The following is a 16,660-nucleotide window of genomic DNA, read 5'->3' as shown; positions in this document are numbered from 1 at the left end:
TTAGTATTCTTTCACTTACTTTGAACCTAAAATAAAACAAATACTTTTCATTCACATTTTTAGAAAATGAGCAAAATGTGATTCATTCCAAAATCGGATCGTAGACCAGTCGCAAGGTGTGCTTTGGCCTAATATGAACGATTCTGTCGATCTGTTTGGGGTTTCGGGATGACAGGGGCAATATGGTGTATCAGCCGAAGATATACTTGATATAACCCGGACTGAGATAACCGCGAGTTTGATAATGATCTTACCCAACGCGCTTTCATTTTTAAGATGGACGTTCAAACAAATGCGTCTTATATTCAAGGTTGAATGCCGTATGGTGGTTTCTCATTATCACATATATATCTTATAAAATGAACATCAAAATCCGATAGGATTTTTTTTATAAATAAATGAATAGAGAGATAGATAGATAAAATGAATAAATAAAGGCCGAAGATATATCCGGACTCAGATGACAGAGTTTGATAATAATCTTACCCACATTTTCATTTCTAAGATGGATGTTAAAAAACATTCGTCTTATATTCAAGGTTACATGCCGTATGGTGGTTTCTCATTATCACATCTATATATATCTTATTACATGAGTATCAAAATCCGATCGGGTTATAAAGACGACCCCCACCTCAAATCTTCACCACTGCTTCAATATTTTAAGAGCTATCGAAAGCGAGAAAGAAACGAAAAGTGATTGAGACTAATAAACTGATATACCTGAAGACCAACAATGGCCAAACTGAGTCTAGCCATCGTTCTTATGGTAGGGATAGTCTCTGTTCACACCAACGAAATCGATGTTTTTGAAGGACTTTTCGACCAAGTTTGGTAAGTATTATTTCGAGTTCTTGTGTACTTTTTTTCTTTACCCATAGTTGGTTTTATACTATGCTCAATATAAAACTTATTATGCCTTTCTTCATCTTCTTGTACTCCCGGTCTTTAAATGACAGCGCCCTAATAAAACCATCAAGAAGATAAAAAATAAAGTCACACTGATACTTTTCTCTTAAGTGTCTTGAGGTCTCGATTCTTATAATGACATTAAATTGAATTATAAGAATCTTGACATTTTTAAAGAAAATTACGGTTAATAAAAAGAAAATAGCCCTCATTCTAGCCATGCTAATTGCACATTGATCGATAATGGAATAATATTTTAATCATTCATTTTTCAAAATAAATTATAAAAATTAACCTGGAGCCTCGCTCCCCTTCCTCCCATCTCCCCCCCCCCCCTCTCCCTCTCTCTCTCTCTCTTTATCTCTCTCTCATCAGGGAGGAAGCCAATTTTGATGGACTCGCTTTGGTCTATACATGGGCCCCAACGTTTTGTGTAAAGGTATACATATAAGTATTATTCCACCCCTGTGCTTTACTTCTGTATCTGTCTTTTAAAATAATTTTTCCATATACATTAACCATTTTATCAATGCGGATTTCTGTTTACAAAATCAAAGTCTAACTATCTTTATTGCTTATAATAATAATAATGATGTAGGTATATTTACTCAGAGAATCCACTTCAGCTTCGAAAACTCTTCTACCAGCGGGCCCTGCTATTATCATTATTTTATTGCTTAAATCTAGATAACAATTTTCAACTTTATTTGAAATGATGAAATCTAGATTTAAGGATTAGTCTTATTTTACAAATTACCCTGTAGAAAAATATATTAATAAAATACTAGTATTGATTATTTTGAATCAAGGTAATTTATATACTGTAATACGTTAACAGCTAGATACCTCTTATTCCGCGCTGAAGACAATGAATAATCGATAAACGTGTCATAACCACACTTGTATCAATATTATTATTATAATAATTATTATTATTATCATTTATATTATTATTATAACTATCATTATTATTAATGTTATTGTTGTTGTTATTACTACTATCTTCTTTATTTTTATTATAATCACTATTATTATGATTACTTTTATTATTATTATCGTCAGTAGTAGCAGTAGTAGTAGTAGTAGTATTAGTCGTAGTAGTCGTAGTCGTAGTAGTAGCAGTAGTAGTAGTAGTACACTGTAAAAAAAAATGAAGCGCTAATTTAGTGCTTGTATAATGACTGCACTACGAGTGTTGATTTTCTAGTTTAGATTTGAACTAAAAAATCAGCACTCTTAGTGCAGTCACTATGCAAGCACTTTAAGTGATTGCATAGACAAACACTTTAAGTGTTCGCAGAAAAAAAAACAGCCTATGGCTGAAGAGGGTCATCCAGCCCACGAGTGGAAAATAAATAAATAAGTGATGAATTAGCACTTCATTTTTTAAAGTGTAGTATTAGTAATAGTAACAGTATTAGAAGTATAGTCTGTAGTTGTAGTAGTAGTAGTAGTAGTAGTAGTAGTAGTAGTAGTAGTAGTAGTAGTAGTAGTAGTGGTAGTGGTAGTAGTAGTAGTAGTGGTGGTAGTGGTAGTGGTAGTAGTAGTAGTAGTATCATTATTATTGTTAATATTATTATTGTAAGTACAATCATTGTGATCATAATTATTATCCTGTATTTTGTTTTCGATTTATCACAGGGACCATGTACACTCAAGAGCACAGCTAAGAAGATATGGACAATACACGGTTTATGGTAAGTTTGATCAATCTCTCTGACCGCGCGCGCGAAGCGCGTAAGCTACGAAAATCATTCTACATTGAATAAAATTATACAGAAGATAGTGCTCCACTCCCTAGCAAAACTGTAAGCCTTGAACTACACTTTGCCTGAGATTTATAATCGGTATTTCTTTTTTCAGGAAAGCCTAAAAAGATTAGGGTCAACTTTGTATCAATGACCGAAGTAATTGTAATTTTAGATTTTAAGTTTTCATACGAAGTAACTTCCCATCAATGTGTCTGTTAAATGTACTCATGAGCAATAAATTCAGGATAGTTGCTTATTAAATATGTCTAATCGATTGCCTTACATTTAGTACTTCAATCCGTTGCTTTACACAAATACTTTGGGTTATTTTTGAAAATAAAAATGACAGGCCGTACAGTAATAACATGGCACCTTCGCAAGGGCGGACAATTGACTGCGGAGGAATGTACAATCAGGCTGCTATCTCTGTAAGTCAAAAAATATATGTTATATTTATAATTATATAATATTGACTGGCCTTGAGGGAGATACCAAATATATTTCCCAAACTAGTCTCATATTGCCCCGAGTCGAAGACGAGGGCAATATGGGTCTAGTGAGGGAAATATTTTTGGTATCTCCCGAAAGTAACGCCAGTCAATATTATTATTATTACCTGTTACCTCTTTCTGGTACATTAAATTAACATATTGATAGATTTATAACTAAATTGTTGGACTTACCTTGGTCAAGCCTCTAGTGTCAGTGTCAATTCTGCACTTTACCATTATGACGTATTTACAAGCGCTCGGATCCAGCGTTGTCTTTATTATGACGTATATTGTTGGTGCGCGGATCCTTATGAAGCGTATCTCTTTATACGCACCCACAAATGCGCTGGGGATTGATGAGCTCGGAATACGGATATTATGGACCGCTTATTAATGTACGTAGGTGCAGTAGGAAAATTACTGTACTCTTTTCTGGGAGGAGTGTACGAATATTATGGTCACTCGTCATTCAGCTGATCGCTGACCGAGCCATTGTGACGTAGTTTATGTTGAGTTAATCAGTTAGACAGACAAAATACGCGTTTATATCATGTCTCCAAAATGCCTCATTCAGGTAATAATATTATATATGTACTTTATCATATAATGTGATATAATACAATATAATACAATATAAATATGATCTAATATGATACAATATAAATAATAAAATATGATTGCAATGCATAATAAGACTTGAATAAAGCACACTTTCTATTTTAATTAGATGCCGAAGGCGCTTCAGAGTATTAGAGAAAAAAAGATGATACTGATATGAAAAAAATACATCTTTATAGTACCGTGTGTGAAGGTGTGTGTGTTTGTGAGTGTGTGTGTTTTAAATGAGTATTACCTCTTTGTAAGACATTAAGGTATATCATAATTCTTGTTTTCATTAATAGACCTTTTCCCCATTCATATCATTTTGCAGACAAAAAGATCCGAGTTGGAGGAGAAGTGGCCATCATATAGCTCCAAAACAAATGACCAATTCTGGTATGTATCTTATCTCAATCTCGTAATGGAACAGAGGAATATATTGAATAAAAATCATTTAATTGAATATTCTTGGATTTTGAGTTGGGTTAACGTGGACAGTTTCTTGTTCTAATATGCTACTACTACTACTACTACTACTACTACTACTACTACTACTACTACAACTACTACTACTACTACGACTACAACTACTACTACTACGACTACAACTACTACTACTACTACAACTACTACTGCTGCTGCTGCTGCTGCTGCTGCTACTGCTGCTGCTACTACTACTACTACTACGACTACAACTTCATCTACTACTACTACTACGACGACGACGACGACGACTACTACTACGACTACTACTACTACTCCCGGCTACTACTACTTCTACTACTACTACGACTACTACAACTACTACTATTACTACTACTACTGCTCCTACTACTACTACTACTACGACTACTAGTGCTACCACTACTACTACGACTACAACTACTACTACTACTGCTGCTGCTGCTACTACGACAACTACTACTACTATACTACTACTACTATTTATACTTTTACTACCACTACTACTACTACTGCATCGACTACTACTTCTACTTCTACTTTTTTTTGTATTTTTGTCATTCTTAATTGATTCTTGTTTGTATTTTATCATGTTTTTTACATTGTACAATTTGAATTTGAATATGGAAATAAATTAATTGAAATTGAAATTACTACTACTTCTACTACTACTACTATTTTTACTACTACTGCTACTACTACCACCACCAATCCTACTAATACTACTACTACTACTACCACCATTGCTGCTGCTGCCACTTCTACTTCTATTACTATTAATACTACTACTTCTACTACTACTACTACCGCTGCTGCTGCTGCTACTTCTATTACTATTACTACTACTACTATATACTACTATATATATACTACTATATACTGATGGACCCCTTCGAAAACAGCATGTGCTGATAGGGTGTTCCATCCCACAAGTGGTAAATAAATAAATAAATAAAACTGATACTACTTGTACTACTATTATTATTACTACTACAACTACTTATACTACTAATGCTATTACTATTACTACTAGTAGTAGTAGTACTAATACCACTGCTATTACCTCTAGTACTAATATTACTACTACTCCTTCTACAACTATATTATATTACCATGATTACTGTTACTACTACTGTTACTAGGCCTACTACTTTAATATTGATAATATTTCGTTCATCATCAATAGCAACAACATTATTTCGTTATCATTGTTGTTTTATCATCATTATTATCATTGTTATTAATATCACTGTTATTTGTTATAATAATTGTCATTATTATTTTCCAAGACGATATCGTTTATTTTTGTCTTGTATGTATATAACCATGACCTAGATCAACCCCAAAGTGCCAAATAAAATTTGAAACGGATATGATTTATTATTGTTCTATTTCCCTGTTAATTTATCTTTAACAGGCAACATGAGTACGTAAAGCATGGCACGTGCGCGGGTAACCTGGCGAAGTTTAATTCGCAGCTCAAGTACTTCGAAGGCTCCCTCGATCTCTTTGATAAATACGACATCAAATCGTACGTTAAACACCTTTTCTGTTGTGATTTTGATTAATTGTTATTCTATTCTTGCAGTTATTTATGATTCCTTGATAGACTGAAAAAGAAACTTCTTACATTAAGAGTTTTTCACCAGTGGTTCCTTCTTATATGACAATCCAAAATCTTACATTATGAGTAATGACCCTTTCCCCCAATTGTGACTTGCGGCCATTTTTTCCAATTTTGTCAATCAACCCTCGCTAAAGGCGCTGTCACACCTTGGCGTTTTAGACAGCGTATGCCCGACGTATGAGGAATTTGGCGAATACGCTGGCGTACGTCGAATACGTTACGGGTAAGTTTTGCATACGTTGAGAGTACCCTAAAACACGCTGGTATACGCCGTCATACGGCGAGGTCGTCGAAAATTTTTGTGCAAGCACAAAATTTTTCGACGTATGCCAGCGTATGGCTCATACGTCCCGCATGCGCGTTTCCGTTTTACACCCTGGCGAAGGCATTTTCCGGAAAAGTAGCCAAAAAGCGACTAGTGAAGAGTCTACGTCTACGTTTGTTTACATTATCAGCTGGGCGCGCGATCCAAAGTCCGCACCGAAGTTATCCGCAGAACATATACAAATGCAGCTGAGCTTATACTTGTACTTTCCAGGTGGGTGTTTCATAAAGCTGTTCGTAAAGTTACGAACGACTTTACGCACGACTGGAACATGTTCTTTGGTCATAACTCAATTACACAGTGATATCACATAGCACAAGAAAGGATCACCAGTCGTGCGTAAAGTCATTCGTATATTACAAACACCTTTATGAAACACCCACCAGGTTCAATACGAATGTTTGCCTTGATCATTTGCCTTGCCGATTTGCTGATGTCTGTCTTTCTCTCTATCTGTCTATATATCTATCTCTCAAATTCTATCTCTATCGATCTATGTAACTGCAGTATCTATAGTCTCTCTCATTCTTTATCTAACATCTATCTATCTCAAATTCTCTATCTCTATCTATCCATCCATCTGTCTGTCTTTCTCTATTTCTCTCTCTACCTACCTATGTAACTACAGTATCTATCTGGTAATTTGTCGCTCTTCTCTCTCATTCTTCATCTATCTGACATCTATCTATCTCTCAAATTCTCTATCTATCTCTCTATCCATCTATCTATCCATCTGTCTGTCTTTCTCTATTTCTCTCTATCTATTTATCTATTTTTTAACTAGAGTATCTATCTATCTGTTAATTTGTCTCTGTCTCTCTCATTATCTTTCTATCTATCTAACATCTATCTATCTGTCTCTCAAATTCTCTATCTCTCTCCTTCTCTAGCATCTGTCTGTCTTTTCTCTTTGTCCGTCCATATTTCTATCTACAACATCTCTCTCTATCTATCTATCCTTCTCTCGATCTCTTTCTCTCTCTCCCCCTCTCCCTCTATATATCGACCTCTCTGTCTCTCCCCTTTTTATCTATCTATCTGTCCATCCATCTCTCCCTCTTTCTCTCTCTATCTATCTATCTATCTATTTATCCACCTCTCTCTCTCTCCCTCTCTCTTTCTATCTATCTGTCTGTCTATCTTGTCTCTATCTATTTATCAGTCTTCTATATCTATCTTTCGGCAGCTATAAGTGTATCAATCCATCAAACTTCAATTTGTCTTTCCATTATAAGTATCTGTTTATTTTGATTTTGTCTGTCATTCTATTCATTTAGTTAATAATTTATTTTTAGAAAAAAAACTATCATAAACAACGCGACTGCAAAAGCATGTTCGGATTTCACTCCTGACTGCCGCTCTCTCTGTACATGAAGTGCCGAGGAACTCTGTGCTCTGATCAGTAACTGTGCAAATTGCATGCGGTGTGGTGGACTCGCCTGTGTCGCACGCTGCATGCAACCAGCGACGTGTGTAGACTCTTCACTAGTCGCTTTTTGGCTACTTTTCCGGAAAATGCCTTCGCCAGGGTGTAAAACGGAAACGCGCGTCCCGCATACGCGGGTCATAAGTTGTAGGCAAGTTACGCGATCGTTGATACACGTTGACACGCGTTACTCGTAAGTTACTCATAAGTCGATGTACGTCGAGATAATGTCCAGCGTACCTAAAACTTCTAACCTATAACGTGCTTTGAACGTATGTGTAACTTAACTCCAACGTATATTGACGCATGAAGACGTGCTCGGACGACCACAAAACAATACTGAACGTGTTTATAACTTACAGGTACCGTATAATGGCGTATTGACAACGTTTATAGGAATTGGTATATAAAGGTGGGGTTCACAGGAGTTTTCTTCGGCATGGCGGTGGTGTTGATACGGTGATGTATCGTGCGGTTATGATTTGAATAGTCGAGCGGCAGCATTTTTTTAGGCTACGAACGTGTTCGTCAGCGATACGCTGCCGCGCGCTATGCGTAAAGGTGGTGTCACACCTTGGCGTTTTAGACAGCGTATGCCCGACGTATCAAAATTTCTCTAAAACGTCGGCATACGCTGAACTTTTTTTTTTCAACTCTGGGCGTATACTTAGCGTATTCATAACGAGTTGGACGTATACATAACGTATTAGTAACTTATATCGAACGCTTCGTTAACTTATAAGTAACGTATTCCAACGAATGCTTAGCGTATTGCTGGCGTACACAACTTATGCCCTACGATAGCCTAACTTACGCATAGCGCGCGGCAGCGTATCGCTGACGAACACGTGTCATAGCCTATAAAAAGGCTGCCCTCGACTATTCAAATCATAACCGCACGATACATCACCGTATCAACACCACCGCCATGCCGAAGAAAACTCCTGTGAGCCCCACCTTTGTATACCAATTCCTATAAACGTTGTCAATACGCCATTATACGGTAGCTGTAAGTTATAAACACGTTCAGTAAGTTTTGTGGTCATCCGGAGCACGTCTTCATACGTCAATATACGTTGGAGTTAAGTTACACATACGTTCAAAGCACGTTACTCATAGGTTAGAAGTAAGTTTTAGGGTACGCTGGACATTATCTCGACGTACATCGACTTATGAGTAACTTACGAGTAACGTGTGTCAACGTGTATCAACGATCGCGTAACTTGCCTACAACTTATGGCCCGCGTATGCGGGACGTATGAGCCATACGCTGGCATACGTCGAAAAATTTTGTGCAAGCACAAAATTTTTCGACGACCTCGCCGTATGACGACGTATACCAGCGTGTTTTAGCGTACTCTCAACGTATGCAAAACTTACCCGTAACGTATTCGACGTACGCCAGCGTATTCGCCAAATTCCTCATACGTCGGGCATACGCTGTCTAAAACGCCAAGGTGTGACAGCGCCTTAAGTTAGGCTATCGTAGGGCATAAGTTGTGTACGCCAGCAATACGCTAAGCATTCGTTGGAATACGTTACTTATAAGTTAACGAAGCGTTCGATATAAGTTACTAATACGTTATGTGTACGTCCAACTCGTTATGAATACGCTAAGTATACGCCCAGAGTTGAAAAAAACAACAACAAAGTTCAGCGTATGCCGACATTTTAGAGAAATTTTGATACGTCGGGCATACGCTGTCTAAAACGCCAAGGTGTGACAACGCCTTATATATTATATAATTCTTCTCATTATTTTTTTTAAATCGAGTGTTGCGAAAATCGTTCCTAAGATGTGACCCCAGGCTGAATCAGGCTACACTCATAAAAAAATGAAAATTGGTACCTGTTTGTCCGTATATCTCCAAAAATGGTTCTTTTTGCTTAAGAAAATTAAATAGTTCTATGATAAAATAAACCTTAAAAGCTTCCAAAGTGGATTTTTGGAACTTTTTAAGGAACCTTTAAATGTTCCAAATATGAGCGAAAATCCCTCTAAGAGTAATAAAATGTCTAGAAATTTTTTTGTAAGACTATGTTAGAACGCCCTTGAATTTTCCATAAAGATAATGTCGTGGGGTTATGCAAGTACATTAAAGGCTAATACTATGAGTCAAACAATTGTAATTAATGCCTTTGTACATCATGTTTGTTGCTGTCCGGCATTCTTTTCGTCAGAAAAATATTTTTTCAATTTTTAAATACGTCTACTTCTATAAAGTTGGTGTAAAAGCACACAGCTATACGTCTGACATCCATTGAACATGTTGAACAGAATGGGATATTCTAAATCATGCTTAAATTAGGAAGTTCGTTTCTTTTCTTTTTACTACGTAGTATCTTGGGAAGCGGCAACAACCCTGTGCTACCCTCTAGAACTCTTCATTATCCACTGAGTTGGATCACAACAGCTCTCAAGAAGGGACTCGGAGTGGAACCTAATGTCTACTGCATAGTAAGTATATGATCGACCGACTTAGAGGGTACCAAGATCATGAAGATAACACTGCAAAGAGGGAGGACTGTTTGGACTGCAATTCGGTACTGACGCGATTGACGTATCATGACGATATGATAGGGTCTTTTTAGTCCTGATACCCAGCACGTAAGGAGGTAGCGTAATATTCGACCTGTCGGTCACCTGTCGATTGGTGTGGCGCAATCCCGGGGGGGGGGGGGGCACTTCCATTGACGAGTGGATACCCCTTAAAGGGGGTGACGAGGGGTTTACCCCTTAAATTGTCAGTGAACGGGGCAGCTAGAGGGCACTGGGTTCCGCATGATGATGGGCTGATGGATGGGTTGGGGTGAATGAAGCAGATGTGAAATTATTATTCTTACATTGTACTTGTCCATGGTTACATGTGTAGTATTTAAATAAATTTGTATAAAATCAAATTTTACATTGTAAAAGAGAACTGTTGCTCGGCTAGCGCCATGAGCATCTACTGACGGTATGTGCGCTCTACAAATATACACTATTATTATTATACCATGCGCGACCAAAAAAACACGTAAAACGATCTCTTTTTTTTTCAAGATAGGGCACATTTCGTACCTAACGTAAAAAGGGTGCCAAAACACTAAAATAACGCAAAAAAGGTGTAATCTATTTTGCTGGGAATACGACGTGTTTATGGTCCGATTTGCGAGGGTATAAAAGATTATGATAATTTATAAGGATGTACTTTTTGCACCAACACTACGTGTTTAGGGTCCTGCGGGACATGGGGGTAGTACGTAGGCCTATACCAAGCAGCGTACCTAGGATTTTCCACAGGGGGGACAAAATCGCCCGCCAAAAATGGTGACAACCAAAAAAGGGTCTTCAACCACATAAAGAAGATTTCGTACCAGAAAAAAAATTGACAAGCAAAAAAAAGGTCTTCACTTTCGTCAGGGGGGGCAGAGGTACGTCCCTTGCATGGGTTGTGACTCGTCAGGGGGGAGTCTGTCCCCGTAGGTACTTGTTAAAGGAAACGTTTTGTTTCTAATACTTGTTAAAGGCCGGATGTCACATGCCAATACTTGTTAAGAGGTGCATTTTCAGAACATGGAAAATACTTGTTTAGGGTGCTTTTAGAAACACCGTGTTCACGTATGGTATCCACTCGTCACTAGACTATAGTGCCCCCCCCCCCCGCCCCGGCCGCAATCAGCAAGCCCACTGCAGTCAAGACCATTGACACGGGATCCTGACTCGTCTTGAACCAGTGTGTAAAGTTATCATTTTTTTATTAAAAATTGAGGCAAGAATCTGAAAAAACAGCGATTTGTTTATGAAAAATCATGACAAGGTCAATTGCGTCAGTACCGAACTAAAGCCAATACTGACTGCAAATAGTGCAACGCCCTCTACGGTTGTTGATATGACTTAAATCTATAGAAAGGTTTAACCCCTGTGCTTCAATATAAATATGCGACGGTTGTTGATTTAAAAAAGCAACGCTCAATGACTTACGTCTGAGTGAATTCTAAATAGCCTTTGTCTTTATGATACAATTTTTTATTTAAAGGTCAAGTTTACCCAAAAAAATAGTTGATTTGAATAAATAAAGAAAAATTAAGCATGAATAACGCTGAAAACTTCATCAGAATCGGATGTAAAATAAAAAAGTTGTGACATTTTAAAGTTTCGCTTATTTTTCACAAAACAGTTGTATGCTCAACTCAGTGATATGCAAATGAGAGAGTCGATGATGTCACTCACTATTTCTTTTGTTTTTTATTGTTTGAATTATACAATATTTCAATTTTTATGAATTTGACGATTAGAACCTCCTTGCTTGAACCACAAAATGTTAAAATAATTGAATTCCACGTGTTCAGGAAGAAATGAAACTTTGTTTCACATAACAGTGGCGAGAAAATCAAAATATTCCATAGTTAAAAAAAATAGTGAGTGATGTCATCAGTTCCCTCATTTGCATACCGAACTGGATGTGCATATAACTGTTTTGTGATATAAAGCAAAACTTTAAAATGTCATGACTTTGTTATTTAACATCCAATTTATGACTTTGTCATGTTTGTTATTTAACATCCAATTTTGATGAAATTTTCAGTGTTATGCTTGTTTGATTTTTCTCTTTCTATTCATATCAGCTTTTTGCTGGGGTGGACTTGTCCTGTATTGTTACTTCATTGGTCATGTGACCAAAAGTCACGTTGCTTCATGTTACCGATAAGAAAAGTTTCCTTCACTCACAAGGTTTATGTTTCTTCATGCTTACCCGCTTAATCAGCGACAAAGGCCTCTGATTGGTCAGATAGGGTCACGTGACATTTCAGTTATTAGAACTGTAGCATTAATACTGCTCTCGTTGGAGTGCAGAAATGGTGCATTAATTCGATAAGGTGCGTTATATACCTGCACTAAGAAAGCATCCCTTTCCAATGCGCGTATTTGCATGCATGCGTTGAGGCATGGAGCTATGGTTGAGGGGTAGGCCTATAACTTGGATGTTCGAGAGAATGTTACCATGGTTACGTGCAATGGTACGGAGTCATAGACCCAATTCATTTAATATTTTTAACACGTATAAAATCGTACACTGTTAAGAGTTTGGGACAACTCAGTATCGTTACATGTTTCGGAAAGTTGTATAAAACAAACAAACAAAAATGATTGCGTTTTAATGTTAATACCTCTGTACATATTGTGTTATATTTATTTCAACAAATATAGTCGAAGAACCGTGTGCAATACTTGTTCGAGATTCGAGTATGTTTCGACACGTCTACCCAATCCAAACTGATTGACTGTACAGGGCTGACTGGCGGTGGTAAATGCAACCCTGGATCGGTTGTATATCCACCGTTTCAAGACTACGTCAATGCCAAGTCTCTGTCACGTGACGAACTCGCTTCTGATTGGCTGTTCAACATGATGGCTGACATAATGGAAGAAAGAGATGGTGATGATGAGACCATGCAGCTATAAAACAATAATAGCTCCATGGTGAGATTATAATACCACCTCCACCGAAAAGATTATAGGAAACGATCAACTTCTAATCAGATTGATACCAGGGTTTAATTGTCTTATACAATTCACAGAAAATTATATGTTCTCGTTTTTATTGTCTTTGGGTTGATAGTGTTGAATCATTCTGCTCTCAAATTTGTATATTCCTTTATTAAAATGGTAGATGAAAGGAGTATTTTCACCGAAAAAATGAAGAATAGCATACGTGCAACCAGGCACGTGTTAATAAAGCACCAATGACGAGATTATTTTGATTATTTTTTCCTTGTTAGTTTGATTGGCGATCTAATCATAGTCCCGTAAATTCAATTCAATATGATTTTATTCCCTTCTATATTTGCACAAAAGTTGCATCAAACGGTAAATATATGGGAGTCAAAATACAGTATTGCAATTATATAGATAAAATTTCATGATTAAAATTGAAAAATATCATTGATGTACAAAACCCTCAGAGAGTTTGTCTTGACAGCCACCACAACATTAAATAAATCAATATATGTCCACCTGTGTCCCAGATTTTTTTTTACCTCTAACAAATATTTTAGAAATGTCCCAGCACATGAAAGAAATCTAATTTTACACTCAAAATCAGGGGCTCCGGGCAGGGCTGGATGCAGGATATCACGAAAGGGGGCACATTTTACGAGGAAATTTTTGACAAGCAATTAAATCTAAAAAAAAATAATAATGGTATTTCGTCCACAAAGAATTTTAAAAGTACAAAAATAATAAAAAATAAATACACTTTCATTAGGGGAGGGGCACTATTCTGTCTTAACGGCATTTTATGTTACAAATTTTAGTTTCAAAGGGAGGGGCTCGGGCCGCCCCCCCCCCCCCCCCTGGATCCGCCAGTATCGCCAGGATCTACACATATAATAGTCAACCACAAAAAAGTGTTATTTGCCTTTCAAAATCAGTCTTAATTGATTAGTATTTTTAAAGAAAATTCATACTGTAATGTATTTCAAAAATTCAGGAACACACCACTTTGGATGATACTGGGATTGCGGGGTTTTTTATTCAGAATTTGTTTCCCGGGGGTGTTTCATAAAAATAAATCAGTTATTTATTTCCTGACGTAAAACCGATTGGTTGGTTTGGATTTTGTGTCGATGAGTGGAGCATATAAAAGTGTGTGTTTTAAGCAACTTCATTTTTATTATGTATGTATATCATTCTGTATTTGTTTTTGTTTGAATTAGGTAGACTGACATTGCGAGCGCTTCGGGCCATTTGGAAAAGCGCCTTATAAATAATGGGTATTATTATTATTGTAGGTTTCTGACTTAATTGACACATGAAATTAATTCATTGCAGTTATCAAATTACTTGGGATAAAATACCTCTTGAGACATTTTTTTTTAATTATCATGGTCATTTGTGAGGTGTATAAAAGGTTTTCTCTGCCTCACTTTGTTTGTTAATTGAAGCTAATGCATAAATTATCTGGAATGCGTAAAATATAAAGAATGAATATAACATGATAGGAAACAAATTGAGTATATAGGATGTTGATCATTGCGTGAATGAGTCGCATAAAAAGATACACGATCAAGCGTTAGAGTTACACTTAAATTGCGAGGAGCAATTACCATAATTGATATTTGAGCAGGAATTTCATCGTGATGAAAATCACTTGGTATTTTTAGTATGAATACTTAAAGGTATTGTTTAACTTTGTGAGCAGCCGATTTGAAAAATTATCAAACCAAGATGAAAAGCTAAAACTACAAGGCAAACCCCGATTTTGTAAATAGGCGTCTTATAGACACCTAAATAGTACACATAAGTGTATGGGATGAAATTAAGATGGTGTTCCCGGTCACTTTACATTTCAATTTTTGAAGCACTTAATAATTACTTTCGAACGCAATTTTTCTGGGCTTCATTTTTGTAACATATCACAGACACAGGTGACAAGTGTGACCTTCTAGCTCAGATTTTTTAAAAGTCACACCAATATTTAATTTGATATTAACGGTTTCGGAGCGTATATCTATGGTGAAATGGTTTTTAAATAAATACTTGTTCTTTCTTCAGCTAACACGATTCAGTTTGCCTCCTTTGTATGTCTCGTTTGATATTTGCATAAACTTTACGATTACTGGTTTTAATCAGGAGCGTAATCCCCCACGCAATTAAAAAGATAAGTAAATGAATAAATACATAGATAAAGAGAGAGAGAGAGAGAGAGAGAGAGCGAGAGAGAGAGAGAGAGAGAGAGAGAGAGAGAGACAGACAAAGAAACTTGAAGGGGCTAGACATGGCATATTGGAAAAGTTGTTATCGAATTTTCTGGATAGATTTTGACATAAAATCCAGAGAAGATATCATAGTTTACTCTTTTCTCCCTTTCATTTCCTTTTCTATTCTTCTTTTCCTTCTTGGTCGAGAAACTTTTGGGTCCGTGACCCCTCCAAGCCCCCCCCCCCCACCTCATATATACCAGTGGTTTAATATAGAGAATAACATGTTACTTTAGAGTGCGGAGGTGATAGGTAATCTGATATGGAGGGGAGGGTTGGCTTTATTTGATATATTTTTTTCCTCAATTGAATGAATTATTAATGGCATTACCATTATGATGCATGCAGACCTCACCCCTCCCCCTTCTATACGTTAAATGTCAGAGTAAAAGCCTTGTACATTATGAACATTTAAAACAGCGTTTTTCTGTTAATAATGATATAACGGTATTATCACCCCTGCTATAGAGATGTAATTTATTTAAGTAATAACATCACTGACATTTGTTTGAAGACCTGTTATACAAGCAAAAATTATTAAAAATCTCTTTTAATGAGGTTCGTTTGCCATGCCCATTAAACACTCTAAATTGCAAAGATTTAAAATAAATATAGATCGGGCTGAACAATCGAAGTAAGAATTTAGTTTGATTCCTAACAACTTTAGTTTTTAATCTCGAGGGATTTGAAATGAAATCCTTTGAGATTTTTAAATGATTCCGTACGATTCAAACTAAATCCGGAATTCGATTGGTAACTTATTACAGTCCGTTTAGATTTATTTCAAATGCCTGCAATTCAGTGTGAAGCTTGCCAAAAAAATGTCTTAACTAGCAACAAGCTATTATGCAAATCTTGTGTTATTACGGTAAAGTGAGTTCGAACTCCTTCGTTAAACGTCTAATGAAGGGGATAAAAAAAAGATAGAAATAGAAATTCGTCAAGAATAAAAAGGTTATGAATGTTTGTTTTGTTTTGTTACGTCATGTGCTAGCAGTTACCCCAAATGTCCTGTGATATAAATTACATCACTTCCTTTTTCCTTCTTGTTCACGGTGGCCGGATTATCTTGCTTCGTGTAATTGTCTGTTTTTACATTGAATTCACACGTGGAATCATATTCAACTTTCTGAAAAAATTGCATTTTATAATTTTCATATCACATGACATATTTGGGCAGTTGAAAGCTATTCGCACGCATGACGTCACAAATCAAAACTTTAAATATCCATAGCTCTATCTTGTCGTGGGCGGATTTTCGTGGAAAATTCATATTTTATTTCTATGATTTAAAAAAAAACTCACTTAAAATGTCGGTAACATTAT

The 16,660-nt window shown here is 36.4% G+C and overlaps 1 protein-coding gene across 1 annotated transcript; it reads left to right on the top strand.

Annotated features, from left to right (window-relative positions):
• The first annotated feature begins 617 nt into the window (after positions 1–617).
• LOC121420502 (ribonuclease Oy-like) lies at positions 618–14,355 on the top strand. The gene is made up of 8 exons (XM_041615166.1): positions 618–834; positions 1,285–1,348; positions 2,551–2,606; positions 3,010–3,088; positions 4,083–4,147; positions 5,631–5,744; positions 9,932–10,049; positions 12,783–14,355. Exons 1-8 carry the CDS (start codon positions 737–739, stop codon positions 13,035–13,037), a joined length of 849 nt encoding a protein of 282 aa, XP_041471100.1. The 5' UTR covers positions 618–736; the 3' UTR covers positions 13,038–14,355.
• Positions 14,356–16,660: the final 2,305 nt, after the last annotated feature.

The sequence above is a fragment of the Lytechinus variegatus genome, chromosome 8, assembly GCF_018143015.1.
Source record: "Lytechinus variegatus isolate NC3 chromosome 8, Lvar_3.0, whole genome shotgun sequence".
Lineage (NCBI taxonomy): Eukaryota > Metazoa > Echinodermata > Echinoidea > Temnopleuroida > Toxopneustidae > Lytechinus > Lytechinus variegatus.
The sequence above is the reverse complement of the archived record's forward strand: the minus strand, read 5'-3'. Positions and strand labels throughout refer to the sequence as shown.